This window comes from Xiphophorus couchianus, chromosome 20 (genome assembly GCF_001444195.1).
Source record: "Xiphophorus couchianus chromosome 20, X_couchianus-1.0, whole genome shotgun sequence".
Taxonomy (NCBI): Eukaryota; Metazoa; Chordata; class Actinopteri; order Cyprinodontiformes; family Poeciliidae; genus Xiphophorus; species Xiphophorus couchianus.
This window is the reverse complement of record NC_040247.1, coordinates 8,673,235-8,701,188: the sequence shown is the minus strand read 5'-3', so window position 1 is coordinate 8,701,188 and position 27,954 is coordinate 8,673,235. Positions and strand designations below refer to the sequence as shown.

Sequence of the window (27,954 nt, the reverse complement as noted above, 5' to 3'; positions counted from 1 at the left end):
GAAAATAGATATGTTTTCAGTCTCGACTTACACTTCCACAGTGAAAGCTCAGTCATCTGTAGTCTTTAACCTAACTTAAAGGACAAACAACAAAAGCTGGTTGGCTGATCTCTTTTTTGCAATTTTGCAGTTTGCATGTAATTGTGAGAAACAAAAACAAAAATTTACAGCAGACAGTAAAAGTTGCAGATCTCTTTAAAATCAAATAGAATCATTAACCTTTAAAAGTTCAGGATCCCCACATTGGATAAAATCTTTTTTTTTCTTTTACCAAACCTTTTTTCACTTGTTCCTCACTTAGGAAGGATACAATATATTAATTAAGGATAAAATATATTAAATAATCCATTTAGCTCTTAAAGGTTTACTGTTGTTGCTTCCCTCCTCTTTAACTATTTTTTGCAGTTGTTTTAATGCCAAATCTTCATACAGGATCTACTTGACAGATTCAAATAAGACTAATACTGTTATTCCATTCTTTCTATAGTTTGGATGGCATCAATCTAAGGGCTCATGATACGTAGAATTAGAAATCCTCTAGAATACCTCTTGGATTCCTATTGTGTTGGATCTAAAATTAGAAGGAAACCAGGCCTCAAGACCTGGGTTTTAAACAATAAAACCCCTGTTTCAGTGTGTTGTTACTCATTAGTACTGTAATAGAAAATTTCATTTTTAACCTTTTTTCATCTTAATTTACTTAACTTCATTTCTTTATTTAATTTTAATTTTATCTGACTGAGGATTGATGGTGTTTTATGTAGATTAATGTTTTTCTTTAATGTTTGCCACTGTGTAAGTGTGAAAGAGCCTGCGACTATGAGTTACTGATAAAAAATTAACTAGAAGTTTCTATTGGAATCCTTGTCAGCTCTCATTTCCTGCCATACATGTAGGGTGTGGGTCTCCAACGCAAAGTCTTAACTAAAAATTGTTCCCTCCAATGAGGTGAGGGGCAATTTCATGACAGTGGATAAAGATGTGACTCTGTTGTCCACCTGCTAATGGAGATAAGTTCAGACTTGGGGGGTGTTATTTTTTGCTGTGACTATATAATTATGTGATTTGTATTGTTCAGGGCTCTTCTACTGACTGTGTTGAGTTAGACGGGTCTTCGAACACTTTTGCCTTCGAATTAAAATAAAGACAAAGGTTAATCTTTCTCTCATTATTGGAACAAACTCATTCTTTGATAACAGAAGTTTCCACAACAGTACTCCTTATGAATTCATGTTTACAAGTTTATTGAAAATTAACTGCTGTGTTCTCTGAAAAAATGTTTTACCATCATTGTCATTTTCAGGAGGATTAATTGTATTAGAAATTTCTTGCATCTCCTTTTTATGTAAGGGAATAAACTCCCCTGGATAATTTACTGAGATGACATCTCTAGTGGACTGTGGGTTGTAATCATTGAGGCAAACTGTTGAGTGACAAAAGCTGAAGCGGAGTTCTGGTTGAGCTCCTATGCCAGAGTGGAAGTGGGCTTTTCTTCAGCCATTCAGAGGTGAACTTACTGCCGTGTTTTGGATCATTGTCCTGCTGCAGAACCAACTGTCATTTCAGCTTGAGGTCACGAAAGGATAGCTGGACATTCTCCATCAGGATGTTTTGGTCGACAAGTTCATTGTACTTTCTTTCTCATTTGTTCCTGAATTTCTTTGTATCTCTGGTGTTGGTAGAGACAGTAAACACAGGGCTGATAAACTACAGTTATGTTCTAACAAGAGGGGAAATCATTTTTCACACAGGACCATGTAGGTTTGAATTTTTCTCTCAATAATAAATCTTCATTTTAAAAACTGCACATTTTGTGTTGTCTTTGGTTAATATTTATTGGTTTGATGTTCTGAAACCAAAGTATGATAAGCATGCAAAAATCTGGAAATCTTTTATCTATTATCTTTCAGGATTGGCTATATAACAATTTGGCTCTTTTTTATAAAGGATTGTATGAATAAATTTGATGTTTACATTATGTTTAAATGAAGGTACAAATGGAGAATATAAATTTAATTTCTTGCATCCTGTTGTTACTAAAAAGTCCAGTTTCCTCATAAATTGTTTAAATACATGTAAAATAATTTTTTGAGAATAGTCAATTTTTTTAAACATCATTATAAGATTCAAAAGTACATACCCCAGTAATGTTACTGCGGGCTTATCTTATACAGTAAATATCCTTTTAGGTGCTTTCTGAACGTTTTGTCTCGTACACCATAGATAATTGAACTAATAAATCTTGGTATTATTTGGAACAATAAATAACAAGCAAACAGAGCATCTAAATAATAATCACGAAACCATTGCCACACCATATCTTTTACAAGGTGTTCTGCATATGTTGCCATACACAACAGTAGCTGAAACCCATGGAGAAGGATTGTGTCCCTCGCCTTTTTAGCATCTTTACTTGCTGTTCTTGCTGTGAACATTATGCGGAAATAGATGAAAAAGATAATGCACCAAACTAAAACCAAATATACAATATAGGTAATATTTCTCCTCTCTATAATTCTGGGATTTGGAAAAACACGTTCCCTGACGCAAAACACACGTAATTTAAAATAGTCCTGTGACTCCGTAGCCAAAGTCATGAAGAGATCAGGGAGAACAGACACCAAGCTGGTGGCCCAGACTAAAAGAATCAGCAGCCGTGTTTTCTTAACTGTGCAAATCTGAGAATGGCGTAGAGGGATGCAGATGGCAATGTAGCACTCCACTGCCATGCAGGCCAGGTTCAGTGGGGTGTTTTCAATGGTGAAGATAGCAATCAGTATAAAGAAGCAACAGACAGTCATTGGAATCCTAAAGAAGATGTAGCTAGTGATGAAAAGTGCCACAGTCAGTGTTACTTGGATCATGTCATTAATCACCAAGTGAACAAACAGGATGTACCGGGGATTTGTGTTGAAGATCTAAAGGAAGACAACAAAAAGCACATGTGTTAGTAGTAATAGTTATAGAAGTCAAAAATAATATATAAAGTTGAGTGACAGACCACATAATAAATTAGGTTTTATGCAATACCTATGGAAAGGGACTTGAAATATGGTAAAGTTAAAAAGTATGGCACTGTTCATTGAAACAGTACTTGTAATTAATAAATAATATTGGGTTAGACATTGGTTTTAGAGTCGTATTTTTATTTAAAAATATAAACTTTTCTAGAAATTATTGTTATATTTTGTGTGTTCTAAACCTAACTTTTGATGGCTGAGCTGCTTCAACTCATGTTTAAATTACTATCTTCCTCTTTTCTGATTGTATTTCCTTCTTTGAATAACAAAAATAATGCAGTAAATTAAGGCAGTAAATGTCATTAAAAGTCTGACCTGGTGTTTAGAGAAGGTGTAAATGAGTCCTGCATTGATGTAGTTGATGAAAATGCTGAGGACCACAACAATGAGGTTCTTAATCAAAGCCTTGGAGAAGGAATCCCCATATTGTACAACCACTGTCACATTGGCAGCAGACAAATTCATTACTTTAGGCCTGTAAAGAGAAAAGTAGAAAGTATTATTTATTTTACAGAAGGACTTTATCAATCAAGTTTATTTACACTGCACATTTACAACAACCTCAGCTGACCAAAAGCCTTATAGTAATTACAACCTCATACGTGGATATTTTATAAAATACGAATTAAAATTAAGTTGGTTAAATAAAATATGGCAAAATTAAAATACCAATAAAGTAATAATATGAATAAAATTCTAGACATACTTAATTTCAGTTGCAGCAATTTCCCAAAAATTCAAAAAAGTACTATTTTGTTTTAACTGGTGTTGAAGGTCAGAGAGAAAACAATGTTTTCAGTCTGGACTTAAACTGATCGACTGACAGAGAGAGCTTAACACACAGAGGGAGACTGTTAAAGTGAAAGCTACCAGAGTGAAAGCTCTGTCACCTCTTTTCTCAAACCTAGTTTTAGGAACAGCAAACAAACGCTGGTCAGCTGATCTCAGGGCTCTGGATGAAATGTAAGGCTTCAACAGCTCACTTATGTAAAATTGCTCTATAAAGTTTATAGGGCAACACTCAAAAGCAATCTATAAAACCTTAAATAAGCCAAACTGCAACAGGGAGCCAGTGCAGGGTGCATAAAAAGGAGGTAATAGATTCACATCTCCTTCTCATGTTTGTAATAGTTATGATTTACTGATTAAAGAATATTTACATGCCTAGGTGTACTAAAGCACTTTGAATGCTTATAAATACATTAACCTTCATTAAATGCTGCAACAGTCACAAGTCCTTGTTAAAGTTGCCCAGTGCCTGCATTATTGCTTTCTAACTGATACCAAAGTAACAAAAATGCTTCCCTCTTTACATTTTGAGCCTGTCGTGTAAGGCAAAAAATCAATTTCAGTTTGATGATTTCAGAATCATTAATCTTAATGCACAATAATATGAGTTTAAAAACAGGAGGAGAAACTATTTAAATCCTGTTATGAAATATCACCATGCAATTTTGAGAAACAGAAAGACATTTACAGCAGACAGTAAAAGTTGCAGATGTCCTAAAGATAAAATAGAATCACCAACCTCAGGTTCAGGATCCCCACATTGGATAAAATCTTTTTTCTTCCAGCAAACCTTTTTTAACTTGTTCCTCATGCAGGACAGTTAATATATATTAAGTAATCCATTTACCTCATAAAGGCTTACTAATGTTGTTTCCCTCCTCATTAACTATTTTGCTGTTGTTTTAATGACAGATCTTTATACAGGATTTACTATCATGGATTCAAATAAGACTGCTACTGATATTCCATGTTTTATATAGTTTGGATGGCTTGAGTCTAAGGGCTTATGGGTGTGCCTGTGCATATGTAGAAATTAGCAATCCTCTTGGATACCTCTTGGATCGCTATTGTGTTGGACCAGGGCCACAACTAAAAGTTGGAGGAAACCGGGCCTCAACACCCCTTTGTCATATTTTATTAGTATGACTTATGAGTTCATGTTTACAAATTTATTGAAAATAAACTCTGAAATAATGTTTTGCCATTATTGTCATGGATTGTCCATAACAAACACCATGTTCCTTATGGTGTCCATATGTCCAGGACACCCTAGGCAGCAGTTCATTGATCCACTTTGTTGTAGTCTCATTGAACCCGTAGCCACATGTCTTGGTCACTCAGGTAAAGAGAGGTACAGAGTTATCCATTGACCACTACCTGGTAGTGAGTTGGCTCCAGTAATGGGGTAGGATGCTGGTCAGACCTGGCAAGCCCAAACGTATTATAAGGGTCTGCTGGGAACATTTGGCAGAGTCTCCCGTGACATGGAGCTTTAACTCCCACCTCCGGGAGAACTTTGAACATATCCCAGGGAATGTGAGGAACATTGACTTTGGAGCGGTTCGCAGTTGAGTGTGAAGCGGCTGACATGAGGATCATAAACTTTGACAGATTCAAATAAGACTAATACTGATGTTCCATTCTTTATATAGTTTGAATGGCTTCAGTCTAAGGATTCATGCCTGTGCATTAGTAGAAATGAGCAATCCTCTGGATGCTGCGTGTGTATAGAGGATGTCAAGGTTTTACAGAACGAAACTTTCAGACTCACAAAATTTATAATAGATAGTTAATTGTGTAATTGATTGGACATCTGAAAACTTAAAAATCACTAATACCTGATCAATTGCTTAAGAAGACATAAACAAATCTTGCTTCTGTAACCCCCATAAACTATGCTGATCTTTCTGTATGTTTAATGTGTTTGTTTGTTCGTTCTTAGAATGTCCTGTAGAGGGCACTAGACCCACATTTCTCCTGTGTCGGTACGAGAAGAAGAGTAAAGAAGAGGAAGAAGAAAAAAGAAATGGCAGACTATTCAGACTAAGCACATTTCAGCAGAAGTAGAGAAGTTACTACGCATAAGTGCTGCTGTGATATGAGAGAAATCTGTTTATTTTGAACTGGATAATGTACATTCTGTTCTGAGAATTATCCGGTGAGTCTGTTGTTTTATTTTCAGCTGCTTACTTACGCAGAATGGCTACCTAGCTGGAGCTAACGTTGCTCAGTGTTTTTCGAACTGGGAAAAAAAACCAACCGGAGTATAAAGTGTCGCTCTGTAAGTAGCATAGCTCTGTGAAATGAGACTGTTTATGATGAAGTGATGTTTATTAAGTAATTTCTTTATTACTGAGCGTTTTTAGTTTATTTTAAACGCTAATTTGATTTTCACTGAGAAGTAATTGAAAGATTTCTATGATTTCCGTATACCTGCATGATCGGTTAACGCTCTGCATGCAGGTTTTTTTTTTTTTTGGGACGACCGATACCTGAACGAGCCAGTGGTTCCAGAAGCAGGAGGGATCCGCCGCCATCTTTGTGACTCGGACTGAAGCCTGGAAAGACGGAGGGCCTGGTGCTGCTGGAGCTGGATATTTTGCATGGACAACAGATAAGCTTATTGAACAAAAAGGGGGCCCCCAAATCTTTTTTTTTATTCCACAAACTATCTGTTCATGAACATTTTCATAACGGACAACTTATGTGCACATTGACTGAACTGACTGACCGAAGTGTTATATTGAAGGACTAACTGGAATATGTAATTTCTTTTGTTGAAATAAGCTTTAAAGCTACTGTTTAAAAAAACTACCCTCAATTTTCTATATATTAATTTGATATTTGTATATAAGGGTGGACAATTTAAGTTTTATACCTTAATTTTATTAAGGTAATTAGTGTTACCTGGATTATTTTTTTTTTTTGTGGGGAAAGAAAAATAAACTTGAGTTGTTAAAACTTTTATGCTCATCATCCTCCTGTGTGACCCTAGAACAAAAGTAACTTTCCTACTGAATTTATTGCTAATTAAATTAAGTAGTGGTTACACTTCCATCCATCCATCCGTCCATCTTCTAACACTCTTGTCCCTAGTGAGGTTGGGAGGGGTGCTGGTGCCTATCTCCAGCTAACGTTCCGGGCAAGAGGCGGAGTACACCCTGGACAGGTCACCAGTTTGTTGCAGGGCAACAATTCCTGCTTGTACAAACAAAATTAAGTTGGTTCTGGTTCTTTGCAAATATAATTCTCTTTTTGCAGAGAAGGTTCTTTTACATGGCATCCCTATCAAACAATTTGTAAAACAACTCATGTTTTACAAATTGTTACATTTATTGAGGTGCAAGTAGTGAACCTCCTGGATTATTTGTAATTTCCTTGATTGGATTGATACTGTCTGGATCTTGGGTTGCTTTGGGTTCATTGTCTTGCAGGTAGCAGTAGGACCACAGGGAGGAGGCAGAGAAGCTTGAATTTTTCCACAGATTATCTTTCTCATGTTATACTGTGATGACATAGTGACATTTTTAACAAATATGTAAAAAACATATCTTTATAAAAGTTACTACTACCACTGCAGCTTTATTTTTTAGAAACGTCACCTTATTGATACCTGCTCTAGACTCAACATGACATGTTTACATATTGTGTTAAACTTATACCTCAAAATTCTGAAGTGTGCTTAGAAGGATCATGGCATTCTTTTTTTATTGAGGAGTTTAAACTATTACACATCACAATGACATATGTGTTTATGCAGAGAAAAACAAAAAAAGTAAGAGAAAGCACAAAACCATATTCATTTTTGAGATTAATACAGGTCACATGAAAAGACTGAAAAAACTGGAGAGAGATATACAGTATATACTCTATTAATATCACTGTGGGTTCACCTTACATAATAAATACCTTTTTAGGTGTTTCCTGAACGTTTTGTCCCTTATGCCATAGATAAGTGAACTAATAGATCTTGGTAGTATTTGGAAAATTATATAACAAACAAACAGAGAATCTGAGTAATACTTAGGAAGCCATTGCAACACAGCCTGTTTCACCAGGTGTTCTGCATATGTTGCCATACACAAAAGAAGCTGAAGCCCATGAAGGAGGACTGTGTTCCTCGCCTTTTTGGCATGTCTATTTGCTATTCTTGCCGTAAATAGTATGCGGAAATAAATGAAAAAAATAATGCACCAAACGAGAACCAGATATACAATATAGGTAATATTTCTCCGCTCTATGATTCTGGGACTTCGAAAAGCAGTTTCCCTTAGGCAAAACACTTGTGTATTAAAATAATCCAGTGGCTTCGTGGCCAAGGTAATGAAGAGATCAGGGAGAACAGACACCAAGCTGGTGATCCAGATTAAAGAAATCAGCACCCTTGTTCTCTTGATCGTGCAGATCTGAGCGTGGCGGAGGGGGATGCAGATGGCAATGTAGCACTCCACTGCCATGCAGGCCAGGTTCAGTGGGGTGTTTTCAGTGGTGAAGAGGGCAGTCAGTATTAAGATGCAACAGACAAATACATGGATCTTGTAGAGGATGTAGCTAATGATGAAAAGTGCAACAGTCAGCGTTACTTGGATCATGTCATTGATCACCAAGTGAACAAACAGGATGTACCGGGGATTTGTGTTGAAGATCTGGAGAAAAACAGCAAAACAGCACATTATTGTAGTGTTGCTTATAGTAGTCAAGAATTTACATTTCATGTTGAATGATAGACTAAATAATTGAGGTTTTATTCAATACTGTTGTGACAGAAATTTTCTGTTGCATGTGTTGCACGACAACTATTAATTTTACACTACTAAAATCTGGTCTTTATGGAAAAGAGGCCTGAAGAAACCAGTTTTTAGAAACCCTGCAATGAAAGATGGCTTTTCTAATAAATTGCTAATACTAAATGGTAAAAACTTTAAACACTAAGTATCATTTTCCTTCCACATGACTTTTCTATACTACTTTGTGTTGGTCTGTCAAATTAAACCACAACCAATTATATTGTGTCTTTAACATGAAAGAACATGTAAAACTGAAATATGTGAATACTTTTGCAAGGCACTGCCTTTGATATTCTGCTTCAATTTAAATGTACAACAAACTTTGAACATTACCATTAGTTGTATATTCAACTTAATTCTGAAATAACTGCATGCTGAAGGCAGTAAATATGATTAAAATAATGACCTGATTTCCGCAGAAAGTATGAATGAGTCCTGCATTGATGTAGTTGATGGAAATGCTAAGAACCACAACAATAACATTCTTAATCACAGCCTTGGTGAAGGAATCCCGATAATCTGGAACTCCTGTCATATTAGCAATGGATATATTCATCTTTTCAAGCCTGTAAAGGGAAAAGAAGAATTCCACTAAATATCTATACAAATAATAGACTTTTACATGAAAATGTAAACATTTTCAAGAGGTAAAATAGAAGCACTAACCTTGAATTCAGGATCACCACATCAGCTAAAATTATTTTTGTTTGTATTGTTTTTCTTGTTGTTGTTTTTGGCTAGCTTTTTTATACACCTGTACCTTATTCAGGAAGGTTAAAATGTGCTAAAGACATCCAATTCAACTCAGTCAGCTTGCTATTATTGTGTGTGAAGATTATGTTTTCCCTTGTTTTAATGCCAAGTCTACAGGATATTTGACAGATTAAAATAACACTAATACTGACATTCTATTCTTTATATAGTTTAGATGGCATCAGTCTAAGGGTTCATTGGTGTGCATGTGCACACGTACAAACTAGCAGCCCTCATTATTCTGTGTGTGCACGTGTAGGCGTGTCTGTGCATATTTTACTGGATGAAATGTCCAAACTTACAAAACTTACCATATATTATCTAAATATTTTACTGATCTGTCACTGACACAATTTAAAAAATCCTGAATACTTGTTCTAGGTATGATAGAAAGAAGAAATAAGACTTTACTTCAAACTTCATACTTCTGTTCTCAGTTCTGTACATCATCGAATTTGTTCAACATGTCAGTTCTGATGTAAAAGCATTTTTTTCTGAAATTTTTGTTTCTTTTATTTTTATGAGCTTTTTTCAGAGGCCTGCTTTAGAATGTAAATTTTGATCATCTTAGGAAATATGCTTACATTGTTCAAAACTGTTTAATGTTATTTTTCAAGAAAACATAATAAATTGTATTGTTAAAAGAAGTTGTAAGGGGTTTTGAACATGCTTATAATACTTTTTGCATGGGCTATTTTTGCGGTTAGTTTTGGATTTTAAGCAAGGACACAACCAATAACATTTCAGTAACCATAAGGCTTAAGACTTCAGAGAGAGTTTAACCAACTCTCTTTGAATGTGCAACAACAGTTTTATGAAAAAGAAATATGGTTTAGATTTTTGTTTGAATTTAGTGAATTTATTAAATCTACCTGTAGGCCCTACAAGTTTTAACTTTTTCTGTTATGATTCATAAGTTGAAACTTCTTTTGAAAACTTGCATTGCTGTTGCACTCATTTCTACTGGCAATACAATTGGGACATCCTGACATTTCCAGTAATCCTCAGAGTTCAAAAGGCAAGTCATGCTCCAGGAAGAGCAAACAAGCATCTCAATAACTCTCTTTAGACTCTAGCTGTAAAGGTCAGGCACGGAGGGGTGGGTTGTTATTTGGGATTCAATGTCTTATCCACAATAAAACGACCAAGGGGATCTACTAAATGAGCCTTTTGAGAGAGGTTGTTGTGAATGCTATTAAAGAATCAGCAAAGGAAACATTAAGGTGATTATTTACTTGAAATGGCTGTCCCAATTAGGAACAAAGTTCAACATGTTTGTTAGAGAACACATGAATAAGGTTAATGAGATTTGGAAGATTGTTTTCAAACAAATCCTCTCCACACAGAGCTTTTCATCAAATCCACTAAGACAGCAGCTTTGTTGCTTACTTTAACTACTTTTCACTTTGTTTAGTTTATTCTGAAATTAAGTTGTCCTGTAACTGGTGGGCTGCCAATTCAAACACTCTGTCTCAGTCACTTTTCCACTGGGCGTCATTCAGTTGTCTATAGTCAGTGTGTCTCTACAGTCAGCCCCATGGGGGTTGAGAAGTTCTGCAAGTGCACCAAATTTCAAACTTCTATGATAAAGTTAGGGATTGTGACTTTCAAATGTATTTTTTTTTTAATTCTTAAATTTATTGCACAACTGTCACTTATGCAAAAATGTTTAGGCCTAAAAAAAAAACAATTTCAGTGAAGGGTAATAAACATTCAAAATGCGCAACCTTTGCACAACTTCACTGCTCAAGTGAGTTTGTATATCACAGATTTCTCTGTGTGTACACAATGAAGTGTCTAAAAGTGAAGTTTTTGTTAAATATTCCTCTGAGGTGTAGTAGTTTCTTATTCCATACAATCCTATTTTACAAACCAGTGCACTTGTAGCACTTGGCTAAGTGTACTGCTAAAAGTGTCGAAATTGGTTCCTAAAATGATTTATAATTATTGTTCAATTGCAAAGTTCCAGTATTTCTGTAGGATGTATCTGTAGTTCTACAATCACACCAATAGATGGCAGTAGTATCACACAGAATTGTCAACCAGTTTCGCCAGTTTGTTCCTGTGTGTAGGACAAGGGACACATCTAAAAGTTGATGGACTGTGTCCCACAAAGACTATAGAAACCATTGCTATGAAATATGATATATTCACTTTAAATGACACCTCTTCTGCCTTACTTATGCACCTACATTAATTTATTATGCAACTATTTTCCCTCGAGATTAGTAACCAATATTTCTCAGAAATATTTACTTCTGTTCGAAATCACACTGTGGCTGTATAATTGATACTTTGGAATGCCCTGACACTCTCCATGCACTACACAGACTCCACAGGTCATTTTAAAAACTGAATTTTATTCAGACAGGCTTTTGCTTACTGTTGTTTTTTCTTGTTGTATATGTTTTGTCTTTGCAAAGCAAATTATGAAATGTCTGTGAAAGGTTTATAAAAATAAGACATTTCCCTACAACTTGTGTCATATACATCATAGAATTGATTGAGACAAGTTTATTTGACAAAGAAAAGTTTATTAAGAAATTCAAGTTCAATACAGGTTATATATATAAGACTGAATAACAAAATTGGAATTATATGTTTCACTGAGAGCTTTGCACTTTGTACAAAGTAAATATGCTTTTAGGTGCTTCCAAAAAGTTTGATCCCTTATGCCATAAATAACTGAACTAATGAATCTTGGTAGTAATTGGAAAATTATATAACAAACAAACAATGCATCATAACAGTTTCAACACAACCTTTATCACCAGGGGTGTTGCGTATGTGTCAGGCCTGCTTGTGCCTCAACAATAGCATTTAGCAACCTTGATATTAACTGAGGTTTGTAGTACCCCTTTCTAAGTTATTGGTCATTTAAACATTTCCCAATTAAACCTCAGAATAAATTTGCTAGATTATTTTCTCCTGTGAAGATTTACTTGTTTTCCCTCACTTTTTCAATAAAAAATTATTGATTCACATAGATAGGGAGTTGCTATATAAGACTTATGAGATTAACGGCCAATTCCTTCTCTAACAACATTATTTGTCATTGTTTGTCAGGTTATGCTGAATAGTTCATTTTAATTTTTTGAGTACAAAGTACCAGGCCCCTAGATATGTGCTATAATGTTCAAGTACAAGCATTTGCAGGCAGTTTGTTGGCCTTGTTTCCAGTGAAAATTGGACTCAATTGGACCAAGGTGATGAGGAAATTCATTTTTGTAAATATAACCGTCTTTAATATAACAAAACTGTGTTTGAAAAAAGTCCAGAGATATGGCTTAGAGTTTACATTTAGTGGATTTATTTTAAGTCATGTATTTTGTTTTGATTCATAAATGCAAACTTCTCTTGCAAACTTACAAAGTCATTGCACTTACTTCTTTTTGCAATACAGTTGGGATATCCTGACATTTCCAGTATTCCTCAGAGTTCAAAAGTCAAGTGATGCTCCAGGACAAGCAAACAACCATCTTGGTAATCCTCTTTGGACTCTAGCTGTAAAGGTCACACACAGAGGGGTGGGTTGTTATTTGAGATTCAATGCATTATCCACCATAGAACCACCAAGGGGTTCTATTAAATAAGTCTTCTGAGAGAGGTTGTTGTGAATGCTGTTAAAGAACCAGTAAGAAAACATTAGACTGATTAGTTGAAAAGGCTGTTCCAATTACATAAGACAAAGTGCAGATGATTAAGGTTTCTGAGATAATTCTCCCCACACAAGGCCTTTAATCAAATCCACTAGGAGAGCAACTTTATTGCTCACTTAGCTAACTAGTTTTCACTTAGTTTACTTTACTTTATGAAGTAAACAGAAATAAAAAATGTATGAATTTGTGGACTTGGTTAGATTTGACTGGTATGTAAGAAATTCTGAAAACTAATAATAAATAAATAGACATTCATCAAGATCCAGAATTTAAAAATGAAATTCAACATCAGAAAATATTGTCTAAATTGTACAGAAAGTATTTTTAAATTAAGTCCCTTTTAGCTAAAATGTTAAACATGCAATGTTTTAATAAAAAAAACAAGGAAGTCTCATATATAAAATGTAAGTAAACAGCTTGGTCAATAAAAGAAAAATATTAGGTGTTAGATCTTACTTTGTCAGTAAAAAATGTATCTAAAAGGTTCCTATTTGCAGCTACTACCTGTGCAAGCAGAATGAATTTCTATTATCCCTAAACAAGTATTGTGAACCAGACAAAATCATTCCAAAGGCCATAAATGGCCCATGGGCCTCCATTTGGAAACCCTGGAGTTCCACCTTTTGATTGTTTAAGATATGAAATACAATTTGTTGAGATTTTACAAGTTTTGTTTCCTAAAAGAGGCCTCCCAGTCAAGCATGCATTTTCTTAATATGCAGATTGTCCATATGTTCTTCAGTTTAATTAACTTCAGGCAATAACTGTATCTTAGTTCAGCAGCTTCACATTTAAAGATAGATCACATTACAACACTGAAGAAAAGCTGACCCATTTCTTGCTGAAAATGTGATGTTTAAAGGTTTCCTTCTTTCACAACACTAGGATTTTTGTGCAATTAAACTGTTTAGAAAAGGCTAAATGAGAAAGAACAAACAGTAGAGACGTAATAGTTGTTTACAAATTCTAATAAATTAAACACATATGCCAATTAATAAAACAGAGACCATGACCTGACCTTGATTTGAAGCTAAAACTTTTTGTTGCTTCTTGTTTCTTCTTAGCCAGAACTGACACTCTCATTTAAATTGAAATAATATTTTATTCTTACTTGTTTATGAAAACATTTAGATATTCTATTGGTGCTTTTTTTCTACATTTCAGATAAACCCACTGAAAGGAAATGTCTCTATTGACCAAGAGCATAACGACTTAATAACATTGCAAGATAAAGATATAGATTAAGTAACGACTAATAGTTTTTACTTCTGTTGTGTTTTTAAAAACTTCACACATCTCCTGGAAGTTTCTTTGTGAGATTTAATGGGCAATTTTGATGTTGTTTCTTCTTTCAAACTTTCAGTTTGGACAAAACATACACATTAGGAGGCCCAACACTTCGATTTTGTTTATGTCTACTGCCTTGTGACCTAAGGCAATAAACATTTCTCTTTTTCTTTACTATTGATGACAATATTCCCTGTTTCTTGTTGTTCCCTTCCCTTAAGCTACCGAGATTTCTGGGGGAAAAAACCCAAAAAGAAACTGATGTTGCTACAAAGAGGATTATTTTGTGATATTTGGGAACTTCTGGATGCAAAGCATGACATTATGACTTCCTGAGTTCACTTAAAAACATTTGACTAATATTCTATTTATTTACTGAATAAATAAATCCCTTTTTAGCCAGTATTGTTAACATCCTCCAATTCTTTAAACTGTGGCAAAAAAACATCTGCATATCTAAAAATAGCAAAAAGTAAGGTTAAAAAAAGCAAAAAGTAAAACACTCAGCAGCAAAATGTTTAGTCCTTTATTGCCCTCTTTGGTTTGATACAAAGATTCATTACAAAAATACAAAAGTAGTTATTAGAAAATATACAAAATTATACAGATATTCCAAAATTAAGGGCTATAAATTTATGATGGTATTATTGATACAAACCAAAAAAATTTAACATCTATGCTAACAGAAGAAATTCCTTTCAATTTAGGATGAAATTTCTAAAATCAAATAATGTAGCTTCTCAAATATATATATATTATATTTCAGAATATTTGATAAAAGCTGAAAATTATAAATATTCTTATAAAATAAAAGCAGTAAGTCCTTCAGCATTGGCAGATTTCTGTATTGAATTAACACTACAGCTTTAGTAAACATTAAGACTCAAAATTTCTTAAATTCCCTTTTATATAATTTAAAGCCATTTCTACTTTTTGATGATTTGGTTTGAGAATTTGCTCTGGATGCAAAAAAGAAAAGATTTTATGTGACATAAGCCAGAGAGTTGATAGAAGTGGTATCAAGAACGCATGTCCTTCTTTGTTGTCTTTGTGTTTCCGCTGTTAGTTAAAAAAATTAAAATAAAAACTGCAATCTGCCATCAATACATATTTTGTCAAACTGTAAAAAGGGTTCAGTATAAATATCGCACTGAATGACTGTGACTGTAAAGAAACCTGATAATTTAGTTGTGACCTGACATCTCTTATCTACGATACACTCAAAAACAGACACCCTGCTTAGATTGGCGTGCTTGTTAGAAATAAACCAGTAACAAATGCTGTTTAGTAAACAAAGATATTGAATATGTTCTCTGTAAAAGAACACTGTAAAACAGGGGTATGTTTTGAGGGGTTTTTTAAAAAAATACAACATTCTTAACTACACTGTCATGTTTTTCTAACAGAGTTCCTAAGACCTGTGAAGGTGTTGTAAAGTCATCTGTTTAATGTGAGGGGTGTCATGCTATAGATCTCAATTGGTTAAAGTTTTTTCAGGATGAGTCTTTTTCTTCTTTTTCCCTCCAGCTGTCCTGCTATCATGTGTGGTCACACTGTTTGACCACATCACTTCCTGGAGAGGAGCTGGTTCTCCAGTTGCTCCAAACGGGCAGCCATAGAAGCTAGTGGATATTGTATTAAGGAGCAATAAAAGAATGCTGCAGTTTCTGCTGTGTTATAGTGCTTTGCAAAAGTGTTCAGACTCCTTAAACCTTTTCACAAATGTTGCTTATTTTTCCATTTGACTTAAGATTTCAAACCATAACTATACATAAAGAGTAACGCTTGCATGCTAAAGATTTGTTGAATTATTTTCAAAGGATATGTTTTTGTGTGAACTGATCCAGTCTGTTCATGGTGGCCTGCTGGAACTCCATCAGGTTCTCACAGGCACATGGATCTTTTACTTCAACCTCCCGAAGACTCTCCGCTGCAGACAAAATAAATAAATATATTTTAGCCATTACATTCATTATTCATTTACAATTTTGAGATTTTGAAGTAAGGTCAACAAGTCTGTCAAATTCCAGGCTTTATATCAACTTATATACAATTTATGGTGACTTTCTGTTGTCTTATATTTTAATGCAGTCTCCTGAGAAACTGCCATGTTATAAGTTTGCCAGTAGATGGCAACAAACAACAGGGCATCTTTTGTTATTGAGTCACAGTACTTGATCTGATGGGTGAATATTGATTAGTGCATAGTGAAATAAATAAAACAGGTTTCTTTTTTTCAACTCTTCAGTTGATAATATAAAAAGCAAGTGGCAGACGTCTCACATGCTTCTGGCATTATAACTTCTGTTTTAGCTGAACTTCACTAACAAGCACAGGTGTTGACATTTACGTCTGTTTTAAATAGAATCAATCAGATTGTAAAACAAGATATTAAACCAAATATTTTTATTAAATTGTTCTAAGAGATTTGTTGCCTAAATCTAATCAGTCAAGAATGTTATGTTAACAACACATAGTAAAACATAAAAAAAAAATCTGAAAACAAAGCAAGGAAAAAATGATTGATTCTTGTTATTTCTAATCTTTGTGATTTTAACTTCCTCCTCATGAGGATTTGATTGTTTAGATCTTTTCCTCAACATTATGGCATTGGTTGTTTCTTTCTTTCTTATTTTTTACCTGGGCACACATTAAGTTTGAGGTTGTCTGCGATGGTGTTGATGGCACTGAAATCTGTTGTGTAATAGAAATGTTTTTCCACAGGATCAGATGCAATCTCACGCAGCTCATCTTCCACAGCTTTGCCCACACCAACAGCATACATGGTGATTCCTGCGAGCATACAGATAAACATCAACTCAAAATGTGTAGTAAATGCATTAAAATGTACAATGAATTTGAAAAATTAGCATGAACTCATAATAGGCATGAATCACATATTAGGGAGTTTTTTAATTATTTTTTTATCAGTAACTTTCAAAAACATAAACTGGGTGCACAAAACTTAATTTATTGTGAATTTCCTCAAGTTAAAATTATCTAGACAGGCTCAAATATACATGTACAGTAAATACACCCCTACCTATTTGGTTAAATGTCCAATGGCAAACAACATTTATTGTTTATAATCATTAACAAGAGTTTGGCAGAATTCAGGCTGGACATTTTAACCCTCTTATTACATAAAATGGTGGATTTTATTTATAATAGTTGGCATGCTGACTGATAAGAATAGCCTAAGCGTTTTTAACAGGGTTGAGTCTGCCATTTAAGGAAAGGACCTGCCGAGGATTAATGTTGGCCTGTCTGTGTGTCGTGCTGTGCGCCTGGAATCAATATCTTGTTGAAAGACCAAACTGTTTCAGAGTTTCAGTCATAGCTCTTGATTTAATACACAGATGTAGAATATCAAGGTAGTACTTCTAATGACGATGATGCTACCATTGCCAGGCTTTGACAGATTTTCCTGCATTTAAAATATCATCTTCACTTTTCACATCTCTTATTGCTGTGGCTTAATAGCTCCATCTTTGTTCATCTGATTATAAACCCTCTCTCCAGGAGGAATTTGACTTGTCCATGTAAATAGCTGCAGTAAAGCTTGAGGGTGTTCACTTTGGAGAAATGAATTTATTTTTGGTGCTTTCTCTACCAATGGATAACTTGCTTCACTGTGGACATTGCTGTTCCAGCAGTTTTTAGTTCATGGTTTGGTGGTTCCTGTATGGTCCCCGGTCATCCTGACCAATTTATTTAATTTGACAGAGAATAGTTTGGGTCATATGGGTAAAACTTGGACACGGATTGGTTTTCCAAAAGGGCAATTATTCCAAACAAACAATGTAGATGGTTTTAAAGCCAATAAAACTGGCTAGCATGACATATGATTATAAAATACTGAAGACAAAATTTTCAAACATATTGTTTAAAGTACACAAAATTTGATTAATGACCATGATGAATGTCAACCTTTTATAGATAGAAAAAACCTAATTGGTACTGACCGGCTTCTTTAGCCTTTTTGGCGTATTCGCTGATGTCATCTTGGGATCGTCCGTCTGTGAAAACCAGTCCAATGCGGGGGATGTTACGACTGGCTGGACGGGCGCCTTCTGCTTCTGAGAAGCTGTATTCCAGCATGTGCTTTAGTGCCAGACCTGTCATTGTTCCTTTTTCCATGTAGTCAACCTAAAGGTGTAGATGTTGTAAAGCCATTACACAATTCTGTTGTTATTGTTTTGCCTCTGAGTGAAGAAGATTTTAGCACATAAGGCTAATTTCACGTATTTATGCTACCTTCATGACTGCAGCTTTGATATCTTCAGCAGTGTGGTACATGTTGAGTGGGAACTCGGTCCTGACCCGGCTGGAGTACTGAACCAGACCGACTCTGGTACCATGAGCAGATACGTCAAGAGAGTCTACAACCTGAAGGGTGTCAGGAAATAAGTATGACATCAGCTACCTCTTCCCGTTTTTTTTTCCTTTTGTTTTTCTTTCACTCCTACAGTTAAAGAAAATAATTCACAAATAAAATCTAACTACACTGTAAGAATATTTTCTTGTCACTAGGGTGGAAAATACAAATACTAAACTAATATATTTAAAAACTAAGTTTTCTTTATGTAAAATCAATATTTACATGATGCATTTGTCACAGTTTTGTGGACTGTTGATTATGAGTGTCAACACTCTGTAATACATCATATGTCAGAAAAAACATCTACCTGATTAACAAACTTTTTGACGAGCTCAAAGTTTTGAGGGCGGACACTCTTGGAGCCGTCAATCAGCAGCACCAGGTCGATGTTTGCAGACTTGCAAGCTGAAATAAATACAAGTGTTAAGAAATGAATACAAACAGATGGGTTGTGTTTGCTCTATGAAGGAGAGAATGCTGATTCTGTTCTATTTGTCCATTTTTACGGTATCTGTTAAAACATAATATGCAAAATCCTCCAAAAACGAAAGAGGTAAGGAAATATTAATCCTGAAGACAAAAACACTACTACAGTAGACAACATTTAGCACAGTGTTAAAGTATTACAGCAGTTTCAGCAGAAAACTAACTTAAAGGTGCAAACAATTTTAAATAATCATAATTCATAATTATTTTAAACACTTTTCTTCATGTTAGAAAATATATTCCCCCTTAATAGGAAGGAATTAAAAAGATGACAGCTCCAACATTTAACTAGAATTTTTATTAATTGAAAAACGCCTTTTTTGGATTAGAACCTGTCTTGGTCATGCTGTTTAAAAGTGGTCATGTCCTGACTCTTGTTCTCCTTCCAGAGATAGAAAATTTAAAAGATAATCCGCTCAAGCGTTGAGACTTTTTGTTCAGACATAGCTGAGCTGTTTTTCACATCAGTGCGGATTCATCTTCAACATCTCATTTATCTTCATTTCAGTTCCAGGATGTAGCTGCCCTTCTTCTTTCAGTCAGGTTCCCACCATAAATCCTAACCCTTCTATTCTTTGTTTATACCAATAAATGTTGCTCCTATATAATACCACCAATTTTCTTTAAGGGACTATTGTCGCTATTATCAATATCAATTCATCATAAAAATGTATTTCAAAATCAAAACTTGATTTAGATGTCAGCAATGCCTTGGACTCAAGCCCAGCAGCTCCATCACTAAAACGTTATAAAATACAAGAATTGTTGTACTCTGTAGTTGAAAAAGTATATTTATGCATATATTAGTCCCCATTAGTGTCATATGGACTGTGATTGTGCAACACAACAAATAATTCTGCTAATATTTATAAGAATTAAGATCAATGCAATCACATAAAAAAAAATATTTTTATCAATATGTAGCTTTAGTATTTCTGTAAAAGATAGCAATGCTACAGCCCAGTACATAGGAGGTATGCATAGGTTGACTATAGTTGTACTTATGGCATTTGTTTTAATAAATAATAACTATATGTCATGGTTTTGCACATTTAAACTTAAATTTAAATAAATGTAGAATCTGTCAAAACATCTTTAGTATGTTCTGACAAATAAAATACATCTGATACGTTTTTTATTAATACTCTATATTATTCATTTGTGCTTTTTCTTGTTTATATCAGGTCAGTATAAAGCATCTTATAATAAATCTGGGTCTCTCACTATAAGTTCCCAGTGTGTGCCAGGCTGATTTTTAAAATAATTTTCATATCTATCAATCATGTTTTTCTCTGAGGGTTGGACTTACTGCCGCATGTCTTGCCATCATCCTGAAGCAGTTGTCCTTCAGGACAGATACAGTGGTAAGATCCAGGGGTGTTTACACACTGGTAGTCACAGCCATGCTTCACCGTGTTGCACATGTCCATGTCTAAAAAATACCAATTCATTAACAATTAATCAAAAAAGATACTTAAAGAGACAAAACACATGTGGCATGTCATTTATGAGGGAAATGCCGTTGTGATAAATGATGAGACATTGACAAATAAATCCAAAAGTTATTGCAAATGAAAAACATGAGTAATACAAATTTCTAAATGAAAAAAATATTTCAACTAATAGTTATTGCAACACCAAATTAATCAAATAAAAGGACATTATAATTATTGTATTTTTCTTTCTCCCAGTAACCTCTGACTTGAAAGCGTGGCATTATTAAATTAGACATATTTCATAATAAAACATTGTTTTTCTAAGAGTTTGTTGCACACAGAAAGCATGCTTTATATTTACTGTTTCACAAAGTTGTTTTACTACTCAAAAGCGATGCAGTGAACACTTTAACTTTATCGTGTCCTGTTAGATGATCCTCCTCAGACACATTTCTCCCTTGTCTTTTCTGAAAAAGGGCTGCCTCTTTCTCAGTCAGCACTGAATCATCTTAAGTTTGGACTTTTATATATCTGCAGAAGTCCTTTGCTAACTTTACCTTATAAATTTTTTGATTGAATTAAAACCTGGACTTCTGGCAGGTGGATGAATAACTACAACGCTTGCTGGCAGATATTTCAGACAGGGGGAGTTGTGCATAAATGATGTGTGACAACTCAACCTAATCTGGTGTGTTGGACGATGCCTAAGCTGACTAATATATTGTATTACTATATTTCTTTGAATCAAAGTGTCCTACATTGATGTAAAGGTTTATAAGCTAACTGGAAAACTTAATGGTTATGTACAAATACAGGATGTTCAATTCATCCAGTGTTTGGAGGTCACTTCTGGCCATTAAAAGACCATAACAATGACACCCAAATGTCATTTTAAGATCAGAGATTAAGTTTTTAAGTTCAGAGTTGTATTGCATTTTGCTGTCGAGTCTCTCTGTTGATCAACTGTACACACATTAAACAGAGAAGAGGTTCAATTAAGTTTTGAATCTCAATTTTCAGGACAGTTAAAAGGATATGACTTACAAAGTGTAAGTTAATGCTGCTTAAATGAGCTGGGAAATATAAAGGCAGAGACAGTAGTGATGAATAAATTACACTTAATCAGCAATTGGAATGCAGAAAAAGCAAATGCAAAACAAGTGGATTCACTGACTTGTGCAAGTTCTCTTGTCCCTGTTGAGTTTGAATCCTTTGTTACAGTCACAGGTGAAGACGCCTGGTGCGCTGATGCAGATCTGTTCACAGTCATGTTTCCCCTCAGCACAGAGGTCAATGGCTAAAACAACACAGACATGTACATAGATGTTTTTCCAAGTCAGAGGCAACGCATTTTGAGTTTCTTTGTCAGCAAAACCAAGGACACGGTGATGTCCTTGGTTCTCAACAGAGTTCTGACTGCAGAACCATCTGTTGAGATTCTCCTCCAATACAAAATATATTTTTAAGAAGTGCCAGGAGTGGCAACCCTGCCTTATGATGTATAATTCCTTTTCCTCTTTTGATTTTAAGTTCAGTTTTGTTTAACTTTATTTCTTTAACTAGAACAGTGCCCATACACCTCGACAAAATTCCTCCATAATATACTGGAATTAGAACAACAGCTAAATTTTATGTAGTCTTAAAGCAGGAACTAAAAACATAGCAAACATTCAGATTTACCCAACAAAGTATCTTGTAACACTCATAACAGTTTCATATTCAAAAGGTGACAGGAAACAAATACAAACTGATTTGTATGCCTATCTATTTAAATCTGATAGGCATAAATATTGCATATTTTAAGAAAAACCTGAGCATGTCTTCTCATCCTCATTGAGTCTGTATCCCTTGTTGCAGTCGCAGGTGAAGATGCCCGGGCCCATGTTCACACAGACTTGTTCACAGTCATGCTTTCCCTCAGCACAGAGATCGATGGCTAAAATTAGACACAATAATTAGTTTCAAGCTGTTGTTAATTGAAACTTATTCATAAATAAATACATATGATTTCATTGCCTATAAAAAAAGAATAGCCTTGTATAATTAAATATTATGTAGCAAGAAGCATCAAGACCATCAGTAATAGTAAGATTTAACAGTAAAAGCAAATGAAGAAGACAGAGGGGAGGATAGATTTTTTTAGTCTTTTCCTTGTTTAGTGAATGGTAAAGTCTCTATAAAATGAAACAAGAAGCCAGACTAGAACTGTAGTTAGAGATGTAAAGAGTTTTCTACCAAGATGGTGAAATTAATCTTATGATTACATTTAGAAAAACGTGGCTTGATTATTAAATGGAAACTTGGAAAAGTTTATGTTCAATAAAACCCTCTCTTAGTTTTTGTAGGCTGTTGTCTCGGATGTTGCCAATCATGCTAACCAATAAAATTATTGACAAATAAACCTGCATCAAAGCTTGGTCTACTGATCCTATCTCTAAGTTTTTATCACATTGCTCATTTTTATGTTCTAGTAAAAATGTTAAGGAAGAACAATTATATGGTATCACTAGTAACATTATGGTAGGTATTTTTTCAGATGTTGACAGTGGCAGTTTTATGTTCTAGATCATCTATTTTGTGGATTTTTAAAGGTCAGATTGAGCAACATCTTGGATAGTATACTTATATCTAAATATTTAATCTTGTATGTGTGTATATGATCGGAGGACGTAAGGCCAATTATATTTATATCATCATATTTAAAGACTAGTAAGTTAGCTGATTTTGACCAATTTGACAAACATAAAATACTGAACCTTGCAACAGCAGCAGATATTTTACGTTTTACAAAAAATAATTAAAGAAAAATAATTAACTCCAACTTTGCTGTTAGAAAGATATAATACCCATTATCCTTGGATTTGTGTACATATGTACATATGGCAGTGTGTGTATTTTTGTGGGGGCCTGACTAACGTGAGCATGTCTTCTTGTCCCCGTTGAGTCTGTATCCCTCGTTGCAGTCGCAGGTGAAGATGCCAGGGCCCAAGTAGACACAGACTTGTTCACAGCCATGTTTTCCCTCAGCACACAGGTCAATGGCTAAATTACACACATTTATTGAGTTAAATTCCCAATCTATATTTCCATAAAGTTTCTGACAAAGTAAAGTTGTCAATAAACACATAAGACATTTCTTACTCAAACATGGCATTTGTATTTGTACAGTTTCTTTTTTCTTCTGAAGAAGCATCATGTTAACAAGACACAAGACAAGACATAACAACAAAGGAAGACAATCCTCATTTATTGTGGATTGCTATATGAAGGTCAGGATTTGATGTATGTAAAATCCAACAATGAACCAGGGAAGAAAACAGCCATAGAACTAATTAGAGCATTAAAATATCAAAGAAGAAAAGCAAATAAAAATGCCTATTGAATGTTTATTTTTTGTTAGTTTGGCCTTTTTAAAGCAAATAACAGCAGGAAAACTAGACTATAGAGGTAGGAAAGGGAAGCATTTTTTATCAAGAGGACTAAACTGATGCTATTTTGAAGACTGTAATATTAACTTAAAGCTTACTTTTAAAATGCCTCATACAATTTGTGTTGTTTTTAGCACAATGAGTCATGTTACACCAAAGCCAGTGGACTCGAATCCTTATCCTCAGGATGAACTGTCTGATATGTTTTAGATATGGCCGATTGTAAAAATCTTTTAAAGGATAGGTCATAAATAAATTTCTGCAGAGCTTGATGGCATGCCAAGATGGTCATGTAACTATCTGAGCAAAGAAAACATGCAGGACAGAGGGCCCCAAGGACCAGGGCTTGGGACTACTGATTTTGTGATTTAAGCAGATAGCTTGACTAATATAACAAACTACATAGTGAAACATTTAGACTTTTTAGAACTATAAATTCAACTAATTTCTCACACTATAAACTAACAATACTGAAGATTACTTAATAGTATTAAATGATTCTTGAAAAGTTGTATTTTCAACTTCAAGATAAGTATGACATCATCTGCCAAACATAAAATACTGAAAGTATTACTTTGTTATTTACTTGTATAACACTGTCTTCCAGACAGTGTTAATTGTACCTGCACAGAATTTTGTAAGGTGAAGTTTTAGCGATCTCATTTGATAAGCAGAAAGTAAGTAAGTAATAATATTGATATTGCATGTAACCTTTCATATAAATACTAAGTGATTTTTCATCACTTAGAGAGTTTTGAACTAAAGACACCATTTCACAAGGGGAGATTTCCAATAAGTATTTAAACGCTCATCTTTACCAGGATAACAAATTACATTTTTAGTCTGTATGCACCACAAACATACAGACTAAAAAATAGAAACATGATGTGTGCTAACTATCCTAACAAACATTTTCATTGTTGCACAAAAATCTTGGAAGCAACAAAAGATATGTAATACTTTCCTAAGAAATAATGGAAAGAGGAAAGAAATTTTATCTTTGTTGCAAGACATAATCAACAAAAGGAATGATGTATAGATCTGTATATGTAAACATGTCTGAATATGTGTGTATTTCTGTGATGGCCTGACTAACGTGTGCAGGTCTTCTCATCCACGCTGAGTCTGTATCCCTCGTTGCAGTCGCAGGTGAAGATGCCCGGTCCCATGTAGACACAGGCTTGTTGACAGTCATGTTTCCCCTCAGCGCACAGGTCAATGGCTAAATTGCACACATTTATTGAGTTAAACTTGTTAATCATTAAGCATTATTTAAACATTTTCAAATTACTTGGAAATGTTTCCACAGTTCCAACAAGTAAAAACAATGTTTCCCATATGGCAATTTCTCACTTCCAAATAATCCCTGTATTTAAGTAAAAGCTAAATTAGTAGATTTAGTAAACCACCATTTGGAAGATCTCAAAAGCTCTCAGTCCTTGGAAAAGTATCCTACAAATTCTCCCAATAACAGGGATTATAATATTCTTGGAAGTATTTAATTAATAAATAATTCTGGATCACTTTTTTGAGAAAATGCAAAAATTGTGTTTCTAAATAATAGTAGTAAATATCAGCTGGAGCGATAAATGATGTCAGATGGTAAATGTCGTGTTGAAAAGCTTTCCTGATTAACGTATCCGCCATTTGACTCAAATATGAAGTCTGTGTAGTAGCCTGATAGTAGACTTTAAATTTTACTTCAGGACAATAAGGGCAGAAACATCTTCAGATTTAAACAATGTAGGCAATTCTTTGCATTGTCAGATCTGTGTAATTCTACAAATGTCTGAAAACCTATGTATTTTTTGTGAGAAACACAAAACTGACTAACGTGAGCAGGTCTTCTCATCCACATTGAGTCTGTATCCCTCGTTGCAGCCACAGGTGAAGATGCCCGGTCCCATGTAGACACAGACTTGTTCACAGCCATGTTTTCCCTCAGCGCACAGGTCAATGGCTAAATTACACACAATAATTGAGTTATCTTGTTGGTCTTTAAAAACAACCAAAGTGAAATAAATATAACTGTCTCGCACTTTTTAAGTTAAAAAAAAAAAAAATAAATCAAAACTCAAGTTTGTGTTGTCAAGACACAGCTCCAAATTTGCCTATAAAATGAGGGCAGGTTGACATTTTTTACACAGTTTTTCCAATTTAATTTATCGTTTTCATAAATAATAACAGCATAAAATGTATTAGCTAGGCTGACTGTATTGTATAGGTTAAAATCTGTGGGTCGACTAACGTGTGCAGGTCTTCTCATTCGCGTTGAGTCTGTATCCCTTATTGCAGTCGCAGGTGACGATGCCGGGGCCCGAGTAGACACAGACTTGTTGACAGTCATGTTTTTCCTCAGCACACAAGTCAATGGCTAAATAACAAACATTCAGTCAATTAAATTTGTTTTCTGCAGCTGTTTTATCAGCCTTCACAAACTATTTCTTATTATGAAATAATTTATGAAGGACTTGCTGAATCTAGTAAATAATATGTGGTATATCTAAGCTGTTTTTTTTCAATTGGCAGTATAATAATTCATCTTTTCAAACTGAAACAAAACAAATTCCATCTTAGTTGCAAGACAGGTCATTTACATAAGCTTGCATCAAGATATACTGTAAATCCCAGTGTCTAATTTTTGTTGAGTTCACAACAGTATCAGATTGAATATTTCATAACTTCTACTTAATCCCTTAAATAAAGCTTATCTCACCAGGTGTCATAGGATTTCCTATACTTAAATAAGAGATTTGCATTTTTCCTTAGAAAATTGATTACAACTGTATGTGACATGTTTTCAGGTAAAATAAGTGTGATGTCCTTAAACTCTCCTGGAAAACATTTCAACAATTACAATGACATGTGGGAGCTGTTCAATGGTATAAAGTCTAAGTTTCAACATTAACAGTGGGCAAAATATAAGTAAGTTTAACTTTGTTGTTGAATTCTTTATCCCTAGATATGTGTATCTGTAAAAGTGTAAGCAGGTGTATTTTTGTGAGGGCCGGACTAACGTGAGCAGGTCTTCTCGTCCCCGTTGAGTCTGTATCCCTCGTTGCAGTCGCAGGTGGAGATGCCGGGGCCCGAGTAGACACAGACTTGTTCACAGTCATGTTTTCCCTCAGTGCACAGGTCAATGGCTAAATTGTAAACATTTAAGTTAAATGTACCGCTTATGTAACCATTTATTTCTAAAACCTTTAGCAATTGTAGAGAAATTTACTCTCAAACAATAAAATAAAAGCAATATATTTTGCAGTCTCACACATTATAGGTACAAGGAGGGTATATAAAGGAGCTAATCTAAATATTCAGGCTTTTATGTCTTTGTTAAAAAATGGTAGTTATTAATTATTATCTGGATGAGTCATTAACTGAATTTAATTTTTTTTAAAGCTATGGCAAAAAACAGTTGCATTCATACAGTATCAGTATTCAACTACCTATAGATAGTAAAAAAATCATTTTAAAAAAATGACACTAGCTTCAATCTGTTGATTTTATGTGAGCATATTTGCATATCTTTATATATAAGAATTGTTTAGAAATATTGACTAACGTGCACAGCTCTTCTTGTCCACATTGAGTCTGTATCCCTCGTTGCAGTCGCAGGTGAAGATGCCCGGACCCATGTAGACACAGACTTGTTGACAGTCATGTTTTCCCTCAGCGCACAGGTCAATGGCTAAATTATACACATTTATTGAGTTAAATTGGTCATGTATTAAATCTTGCTTTTTTTTGTTTGTTTGTTTTTTCAACTGAAAACACACTGTGAGAACAGCCCTCAAACATGGTAAAATACATCTAATCATCTGTTTCACATATGCAATCATCAGTAACCTCTAAGTACCCCCTGTACTCCAGTTGTTATAAATCAGAATAGTTGACAATCTGTCATTGAAAACACATTTTTCTCTTAACA

At 34.4% G+C, this 27,954-nt stretch overlaps 3 protein-coding genes across 10 annotated transcripts in view; all 3 read right to left on the bottom strand.

The window, feature by feature from the left end:
- Positions 1–2,150: 2,150 nt before the first annotated feature.
- LOC114135443 (odorant receptor 131-2-like) lies at positions 2,151–3,485 on the bottom strand. The gene is made up of 2 exons (XM_028002747.1): positions 3,336–3,485; positions 2,151–2,918 (listed from the first exon to the last, which is right to left on the bottom strand). Exons 1-2 carry the CDS (start codon positions 3,483–3,485, stop codon positions 2,151–2,153), a joined length of 918 nt encoding a protein of 305 aa, XP_027858548.1.
- Positions 3,486–7,362: 3,877 nt separating this feature from the next.
- Positions 7,363–9,934, bottom strand: LOC114135041 (odorant receptor 131-2-like). The gene is made up of 2 exons (XM_028001948.1): positions 9,003–9,934; positions 7,363–8,455 (listed from the first exon to the last, which is right to left on the bottom strand). The coding sequence occupies exons 1-2, from the start codon at positions 9,150–9,152 to the stop codon at positions 7,688–7,690; spliced, it is 918 nt and encodes a 305-aa protein (XP_027857749.1). The 5' UTR covers positions 9,153–9,934; the 3' UTR covers positions 7,363–7,687.
- Positions 9,935–14,813: 4,879 nt separating this feature from the next.
- matn4 (matrilin 4) overlaps positions 14,814–27,954 on the bottom strand; it is a 28,234-nt gene continuing 15,093 nt past the window's right edge. Inside the window, exons 8-22 of one of the 8 annotated variants that reach the window (XM_028004086.1) lie at positions 27,589–27,714; positions 27,044–27,169; positions 26,275–26,400; positions 25,861–25,986; positions 25,123–25,248; positions 23,515–23,640; positions 22,409–22,534; positions 21,773–21,895; positions 20,472–20,594; positions 18,984–19,081; positions 18,553–18,684; positions 18,261–18,444; positions 16,936–17,088; positions 16,121–16,225; positions 14,814–15,920 (exon numbers count right to left, since the gene is read on the bottom strand). In XM_028004086.1, coding sequence (XP_027859887.1) covers positions 15,862–15,920; positions 16,121–16,225; positions 16,936–17,088; positions 18,261–18,444; positions 18,553–18,684; positions 18,984–19,081; positions 20,472–20,594; positions 21,773–21,895; positions 22,409–22,534; positions 23,515–23,640; positions 25,123–25,248; positions 25,861–25,986; positions 26,275–26,400; positions 27,044–27,169; positions 27,589–27,714 — 1,859 coding nt within the window. In that variant the 3' untranslated portion in view covers positions 14,814–15,861. The remainder of the gene's footprint in view (positions 15,921–16,120; positions 16,226–16,935; positions 17,089–18,260; positions 18,445–18,552; positions 18,685–18,983; positions 19,082–20,471; positions 20,595–21,772; positions 21,896–22,408; positions 22,535–23,514; positions 23,641–25,122; positions 25,249–25,860; positions 25,987–26,274; positions 26,401–27,043; positions 27,170–27,588; positions 27,715–27,954) is intronic. The other 7 variants (XM_028004089.1, XM_028004088.1, XM_028004087.1 and 4 more) reach the window with 7 other exon arrangements.